The 7,914-nt window shown below is 35.4% G+C and overlaps 1 protein-coding gene across 4 annotated transcripts; it reads left to right on the top strand.

The window, feature by feature from the left end:
* The first annotated feature begins 1,485 nt into the window (after nt 1–1,485).
* LOC126695575 (protein TPX2-like) lies at nt 1,486–7,336 on the top strand. Of its 4 annotated transcripts, none has more exons than XM_050392386.1 (19): nt 1,486–1,798; nt 3,152–3,237; nt 3,369–3,574; nt 3,689–3,925; nt 4,007–4,106; nt 4,199–4,324; nt 4,436–4,549; nt 4,636–4,806; nt 4,915–4,977; nt 5,067–5,147; nt 5,241–5,399; nt 5,493–5,624; nt 5,720–5,800; nt 5,884–6,003; nt 6,098–6,264; nt 6,355–6,463; nt 6,562–6,621; nt 6,702–6,796; nt 6,912–7,336. In XM_050392386.1, exons 1-19 carry the CDS (start codon nt 1,624–1,626, stop codon nt 7,006–7,008), a joined length of 2,379 nt encoding a protein of 792 aa, XP_050248343.1. In that variant the 5' UTR covers nt 1,486–1,623; the 3' UTR covers nt 7,009–7,336. The 4 variants fall into 4 exon arrangements, with proteins under 4 accessions (XP_050248343.1, XP_050248340.1, XP_050248344.1 ...); XM_050392383.1 differs by having other exon boundaries at nt 1,487–1,798; nt 3,677–3,925; XM_050392387.1 differs by having other exon boundaries at nt 1,488–1,798; nt 3,677–3,925; nt 4,654–4,806.
* Nucleotides 7,337–7,914: the final 578 nt, after the last annotated feature.

Here is a 7,914-nt window from a genome sequence, read left to right as displayed (position 1 = left end):
GCACCTCTTTTTTTAGTCACTATGTGGTGTGATATATAAGATGCGATTTGAACGGTTTGAAGCCGATATATTTTTCAAATTTTCAATGTCTCCCCAATGCTTCTCATATTTTTCCTTCATAGATTGTGCCATTTCTTTTTAAGAGAGGATCACCATCAATGCCACACAATCTATGTAATTCATTTTGAATGCCCACCAACTCACAAAAATAAGTATTTGAAGTAACAAATAAAGAACCAAAAAACTATCTTTGCAATTCATTTCAATTAAATTTTTTTTTTTTTTTTTGAAAACTAGGGTTATTAAACTATAAATAATATATTAATATATAGAGATGGTACAGTGCGTTAGATTTGTACGGTTTTCTTATTATAAAACCACAAATTGCACTGTATGCACTGCAATTGCAATTATGTCATTTAATTGGCGATTTTAATGCGGTTTTTACGATTTGATGAACACTCCTATATGTGTGTGTGAGAGACAAAAATTCCTCTTATTACTTTAACCATTACAAGTATCCTTAAAGTGTAATTGCAATGTAGTAAAGAATTTTTGCTTTTGCTCAAATATTTTCATAATAGAATAACACTATGATAGATGTACTTTTTTCGGGCTGATTGAGTAACGAAGATTCAAGAACTTCTCATCAAATATAAATAAATAAATTCTTAGACATAATATTGTTAGAAAGGTAGAAATTCTATAGTATATACTTTTTTGTACACCATTTTCTTTTTACTAACATACCTATCTAATCTAAACCGTTAATATAAGAAGATGTTATCTTATTTAATATATATTATTTTATAATAGTAGCAATAGATAGACAGTTAAAATTAAGTATGATCTATTTTTAAAATTTTAAAAAAAAAAAAAAAATCATACTATAGTACAAAATGATTTGCTATATGAATACCAAAATTGCCGAGCTTTTTATAGAAGGTGGGGCTTGTTTGGATAAAACTTTAGATACAATATCTAAGGTGTATACTTCCTCACAACAACAACAACAAAAACCTAAGGTGTATAATACATTAAATTTCTCAATTAATTTTAAAATTTTGATTACACTGTCCAATAAAACACAAATAATTTGTCTTTTTAAGGATAATTAAATTCAATCTACCTTAGTGTTTAAATTTAATTAAAGAATCTAATGTATTGTAGTTACTCATTAGGATTTAGGGCTAACTCAAAATCTTTCCAAGGAGCCCCGTTTATCTTTTAAATAACGCACACAAACCAGAAGTCAAAAACCCTTTTGTTTTTTTAATTGGAAAAGTAGAACGACAGCGTTTAAGGACAATAGGACCGTGAAATATGACCGTTAGGAAAAAAGAGAGACACACACACAGAGATCCGAAGAGTTGCTTGCTTGCAAACGTGGCCGTTGGATTTTAGAGAATAGAGTAATAGAGAGACACACTCCCCCTAAATTCAAAAAATTCGACCGTTGCAAATCCCCAACGTTATACTTCTCTCCTCCAATCCACCCCCCTTCACACCAAACACATATCTCTCTCTCACTCCTACTCTCTCTCACAATAAACCACCAAAGAGATCTTCTCTCACAGAGAGCCTCTCTCACAAATCCCTTCAATTCTCTCGAATCGGTGTAACATGGCAGAGGATTCAGATACAAAAACAACAACAACAACAATGACTACGACGATGATAGACGAGGCGTACGAGTTCTCGGCGCCTCGGTTTTACGACTTTATAAAGGGAGAGACGGAGGAACAACTACTAAAAGCCGAACTGTGGTTCGACTCCGCTCTCAGCTACGCCCCATCACGTACGTATATCATCCTCACTTCTTCTTCTTCTTCTCTTTATTTTCTACAAGAAGAAGAAAACTCAGGATTTTTGTCTCGGTTTTTTGCTTTTCTTTGCAATGTACTCACTTTCTTGATTTTTCTTTAGGCAATTTAAGTGGAGAAAATTCTAGATTTTGTCTCTGAGTGTTATTGGATTGGTCCTAATTTTAGTGTTTATAAGTGAAGTGTAAACTATCTTGGATTTTTAGGGTTTCTTGTCTTTGATTTGAGGATAATCGAAATGTACTCTCTCTCTCTCTCTCTCTCTCTCTCTCTCTGAGTTCTCCGCTGTGGTTTCTGTTTGGTTTGGTTCGAAGTTGGGGGTCTCTTTTTGTGGACTGAGTAAATTGATATTTTCTGCGTTTTTGATTGGTTCTTGAATCTTAGGGTTTGTATTTTCATTTCTGTATGCGAATCTTTCTTGAAATTTTAGGGTTTTCGTGTGAGGCACTCTTTGGAAATTTTTTTAGGGTTTTGGATTTGAATGTAATTTTATCCAATTTTAGGGCTTTTTTGGAAGTTGAAACTCATGGAAATGGATTTTCTCTGTGGAAATTGTTAGACTCTGTTTGGCAGTTGGGAAAATTGAGCAAAAGAAACGAAAATGAGTAATTTTTTTTTTCTCTTTTAATCTAAATAATTTTCTCCTTTAAAAAGGGAAAAGAATAGGAAAAGCCTTAATTAAATCAAGCAATGAAATCCGAAATTTCTGTTTTATCATTTGCATTCCACATATTCTAAGAAATCAAAGGGAGGTTTAGGGTTCAAGGAAACCTTGTTTGCCATATAGTGTATTTTCTATAGCCCTTTTGTTTGCCATATTGTATGTTTGTGTTTTGGAATAGAATGGTTTCCATCAGAGAGAGATGAATTGGGAGTTCTTTTGGTTTTTGTTTGTGATGAATATACTGTATGTTTGGTAGTTGAGAAAATGTAAGAAAATTGAGATTCTGACTTCTCTCTAAGAAATAAAAGATTCTGCTGGTGTCAACTAAGGTTGACTAACTCTTCTTATGTAGGTAAAGATGGTTTGAATTAGGACCAGATTTTTTATAGGATTACAAATGACAAATAATGCAAGATTTCAAAGTATTCATTCCCTTCTTAGTTCTTACTTTTCCAGCACTTTTTGTGCTATCAAATAGGCCTGTAGGGGTTGTTCTGTTGCGCGTTGATTAGTGTTTCCTTTTGAGGTGGATAGGATTTTGGAATATGGATTTTGCTTACTCCAATTTATTGCATTTGTGCTTGAGTTTCAGATCTTATGCTTGTTGCTTTTTTTTTATTACTTGTTCAAAATGTTTGATCTTTCTGGGTCTTAATCTATGCAGCTTGCATGCCTAGAATCAAGACTGGCAGTAGATCTTTTAAAGTTGAGAGCTTATGTGACTTCAATGAAGCAGACCAAATGCAGAAGGTGGTGTGATCATTTATGTATTTCTAATTCCTTTTGGTCAAAAATGGCCAACTAATTTTCTGATATCAAGGGTTTCAAAATTTGGCTTACTAGTTTTCTGATATCATTGGTCAATTAATTTTTTCGTGCAGACCTCAGAGTCATCAGATTCCAAAGCTACTACTGATAACTCAGAATCTAAGCCTGCTGAAATTAAGGAACAGGAAGTGACACCCAATGAGGCCAAAGAAGGAAACAATGGTCTTCTTGCTAATTCAAGCATCCTCCAGGTTTCTGCTGATAAGGGGACAAGTGAAGATGATAAGGGAGTGAGTGCATGCACTCAAGAAAACGGATGGTTTGTTTCTCCTAGCATTAATTAGTGATCCATATAAAGTCCAACATGTTAATACTGTGATGCTTATTCTCTCCCTTAATTGCATTTATTTGCTGATTTCAGTGTTTCTTCCAGTGTGAAAGTAGAAGCAAGCGATGATAAGTTGGACAAATCCAGTATTCAATTAGGAAATGAAGCCTGCACACCTAAGCCGACAATGACTTCTCAGAAGGGAGACCGAATGACTGATTCCAAGAAGCACGAGACAGCTAAAAAGATAGCTAGTTTGGTTAAGAACCCATCAACACTGAAGCCTAAAAATCAGTTGCAGTCATCAAAAACCAAAAGTATCAAGCCATCAAGTGTGAAAAGGTTGGTTGATTTCCATAGTCTGATTTGTGTTGAAATCTGTTTTTATGCTAATGTACTGATTGGGCTTCTCAAAATTTCTAGGGACACGAATTTGAAGAAAAGCTCTGCTGGAACTCCCAATTTAGCTCAAGAGAACCAGGCCATCAAGCGGCAGAAATTGGAAGGAGGAAGAACTAGACAGGTAAATTTTTACGAATTTTCTTTTCTCTTCTTTAACTATTACTGTTTTTATTTTAAAACATCTGAAATTTTTTTTTCCACTTAAAATTTCAGATAATTAGTCTTAAACCTCAAAATTTTCCCCACAAATCAAAACTGGGCATTACCAGTAGTAGCACTTCCAACTTGTTCTCTTCAACTGCTGAAAAAGCTAATAAAGCTAATAAAGAAGACAGAAAGGTTTGCTGGTTTCTCCGGATCCTATGAATTTATTAAAATATGTTACAGTTATTATTGTTTTCCATTCTTCAAGATTTAACTCATTGTGACTCCTTCTTGTTAATTTAAAAGGTTTATGTACGGGAACCACCAAAACAATTTGTTTCAATGGCAGAAATGATGAAGAAGTTCCAATCAAGTACTAGAGACTTGTCACTGCCACATGCAAATGGTTCTCTTCCACATGTAAATGACTCCAACTTTAAATTCACCCTTAATTGTGTGCATGTCCTTTTTTATACATATCAAATTCCCTTCTATATTAAATTTAGGGTGCTTTCATTATCCAGATGAAACCTAAACTCACACTGACTAGACCAAAGGAACCTGAATTTGAAACGGCTCAACGGGTTCGCTCAGTCAGAATAAAAAGTACTGCTGAGCTTGAGGAAGAAATGATGGCTAAAATTCCAAAATTTAAAGCTCGACCGCTGAACAAGAAGGTAAATTTTCTATTGTTTACTGTCCTTGTGGTTCTCTTCGTCAGAGATGTGGTCAACTTGTGACACAAATGTTTCTCTCTTTTTTTCCCATTCTCCTCTTTGTTACAGATCCTTGAGGCTCCAACATTACCTGCAATACCAAGAAGTGCACCACAGCCACCGGAATTTCAGGTAAACCAGAGGAATGGACTGAGAGAAATGGATTTTTAAGAAAGAAAATTGCTATTAGATATCAGACTAATATTTTTTATTTGCCGCAGGAATTTCATTTGGAGACAATGGCTAGGGCAAATCACAATGCAGAATCAGCTTCTGTAGCTTCGACAGAAATGTCCAATCAGGTTTGGTTTGGAGACTAATGCCCATCCCTGTGAAATTTATTGTGTTTTTATACTATACTTCTTGGTTTTGTTTACTTACTATGTTTATAACAGAATAATAATCCATGGAAGCCTCATCTGACTACACCAAAAACCCCCTTACTTCATACATCATTGAGGGCCCGTCCCCACAGGGTGAAAAGCTCTTTTGAACTTGAGCAGGAAGAGCTTGAAAAACAACCAAAATTTAAGGCAAAGCCTTTGAATAAGAAGGTATGACTCTGCACCTATATTATGGACAATTTATGTTGGTTAATTTTACAACAACCTAGTATCGCTAAAAATATATTTCATATTCTTTTATAGATCTTTGAAAGTAAAGGGGAGTTGGGGATGTTCTGCAATGCAAAGAAACAAGTGACCATACCTCAAGAATTTCATTTTGCAACAAATGAGAGGATTCCACCGCCTGCAGCTGTTTTTGATTTGTTTGACAAGGTAGTCATTTTATGAAAGGTTTTGTATTCTATTCAGATTACAAACAAATATGAATACATCAATTGCAGTTTCTCATCAACTTATTTCTTTTGCAGCTTTCTTTGAATTCAGAACCTCGCCATGACAATACGATTCCAAGAAACACTAATCCAAATCCGTTCCATCTCCGCACAGAGGTGTGTGCCTATTAATTCTTTTGGTCAATGGGGGACAATTGAGTTATGGTTACGACTAACTTGTTGTGGCTTTCTGGCATCAGGAAAGAGGAGCTGAGAAAGAGAGGAGATTTTTTACAGAACTCATGCAGAAGCAATTTGAAGAGGAAAGAGCTAGGGTTCCCAAGGCTAATCCATACCCTTATACCACTGACTATCCTGTGGTACAGAAACTTAATTCAATCTCATTTCAATTTCAATTACATTAGTAATGATGAAGATGGTACTATGTTAACGATTTACTCATATATTATGCAGGTTCCACCAAAACCAGAGCCCAAGCAATGTACAAAACCAGAACCCTTCCAATTGGAAAGCCTGGTGAGGCATGAGGAGGAAATGCAAAGGGAAATGGAAGAAAGGAGGAGGATGGAAGAGCAAGAAGCCCAGATGAGAATTTTCAAGGCGCAGCCAGTATTGAAAGAGTAAGCAGCAATTCTTAACAATAACCTTGCATGCATGCATATGTAGAGGAAGAATTTTATTTTTCATGGTTTTTTTTTTTTTTCATGCAGGGACCCTATCCCAGTTCCAGAGAAAGTGCGCAAACCCCTCACTGAAGTTCAGGAATTTAATCATCACGTGGATCATAGGGCTGTGGATAGATCTGAGTTTGATCAAAAGGTAAAGAATTTTACCAGCTTGCTTGTTTACATGGCTTTGTGTGTGTGTGTGTGTGTGTGTGTGTGTGTGTTTTAGTGCTCATTAAAGTCTATTTGCAGATTAAAGAGAAAGAAATGATGTATAAGAGATATAGAGAAGAGAGCGAGGCATCTCGGATGGTATGGATGTAATTAATTGTTTTTGCATTATTTTATTGTCAATATGAGAAAGCTCAAAATTTCCTGGCACTGTTTTACAGGTGGAGGAAGAGAAGGCCCTGAAACAACTGAGAAGAACATTGGTTCCCCATGCAAGACCAGTGCCTAATTTTAATCATCCTTTCTGCCCTCAAAGGTATGAATAACCAACTCCTACTGATTATCAACAAAAAAAAAAAAAAAAACTGCTACTTATTCCGCTTACAGCCTTCTTGATGGATTGATTAATTAATGTTGGCATGATATAACAGGTCTTCCAAGGAAACAACGACAGCAAAGTCACCAAATCTGCGTGTGCTCCAGAGAAAAGAAAGGCGAAAACTGGGCAGTGCTTATCATATGAGATGAGTGCTTGCATTGTTCAGTGGACAAGTGTTCAAGCACTCTTGAACCCCGGTAAAAAAGGGTCCGTACAAGTCAATGTGTACTCCCACATAGTTTGCAGCATTGGAATTTCATTCTGTTTAAGGGTTTGTACAACCACATAATATAGTTGCAGCATTGGGAATATCATTCTGTTGTTACTATATTGTACTATTGTTTCAGACTAAATCATGTAAAGTTGTACCTTAGAAAGAAGATATTAGATATGTACTAACGATTCAAGGACTAAAGATTCAAGGATGCAAATTCTATTAAATTGGAACAATTAATAAATGGATTGTGTTAACTGGCACCGCACGGTGCCGCACACCCCTTTTAGTGGAAGAAACTGAAATCTTCTTTTCCACATACTACCACCTTTGTTTAGACCTTTGGGCTTCATCTTCTTTTCCACATTATTTTGAACGATGATTGTGTTGTTGATTTTATAATCTTTAAACCGTTCAAAATTCAAATGCAAATTCTTTCTGCAATGGGGAAGTAAATTGTCTAATTAAGCAGCCAAAAAAAAAAAGTTGAGTGAAAATAACACGAAAATTCCTTTAGCTTTCGCTGCTTCCAAACTTTGCCAATGGTATTATTTACGAAAGCCTCTTGTTACAACTAAATGCTGTTATCAGAAAACAACAAAAACAACCACTAACGCAAGCTTAAAAACAAACACCACACGGCTTGGTCTCCATGGGAATATTTTCTGAAAATTTTTGCCTTCAAAAAGAGATTTGCTTCCAGCTGTATTTTGGTTAAGTTACAAGAGTCCATCTTATCTTGCAAGCCAAAAAAGAGGATTAAAAGTTATAATAAAGAAAAAGTCCCAAAAGGTCATATCAGTGTGCTCGTACTGGAATTTAATTTTGGTGGCCCCAGACA

Source organism: Quercus robur, chromosome 8 (genome assembly GCF_932294415.1).
Source record: "Quercus robur chromosome 8, dhQueRobu3.1, whole genome shotgun sequence".
Classification (NCBI taxonomy): Eukaryota; Viridiplantae; Streptophyta; class Magnoliopsida; order Fagales; family Fagaceae; genus Quercus; species Quercus robur.
Note: the sequence above shows the minus strand (reverse complement) of the source record. Positions and strands in the feature narration are given on the sequence as shown.

Excerpts from the sequence above, each read along its gene's own strand:
- LOC126695575 (XM_050392383.1), top strand. The coding sequence starts at position 1,624 with ATGGCAGAGGATTCAGATACAAAAACAACAACAACAACAATGACTACG. Across the intron at positions 5,400-5,492 it reads CAAAGCCTTTGAATAAGAAG|ATCTTTGAAAGTAAAGGGGA; the intron begins GTATGACTCTGC and ends ATTCTTTTATAG. Across the intron at positions 6,622-6,701 it reads AGAGCGAGGCATCTCGGATG|GTGGAGGAAGAGAAGGCCCT; the intron begins GTATGGATGTAA and ends ACTGTTTTACAG.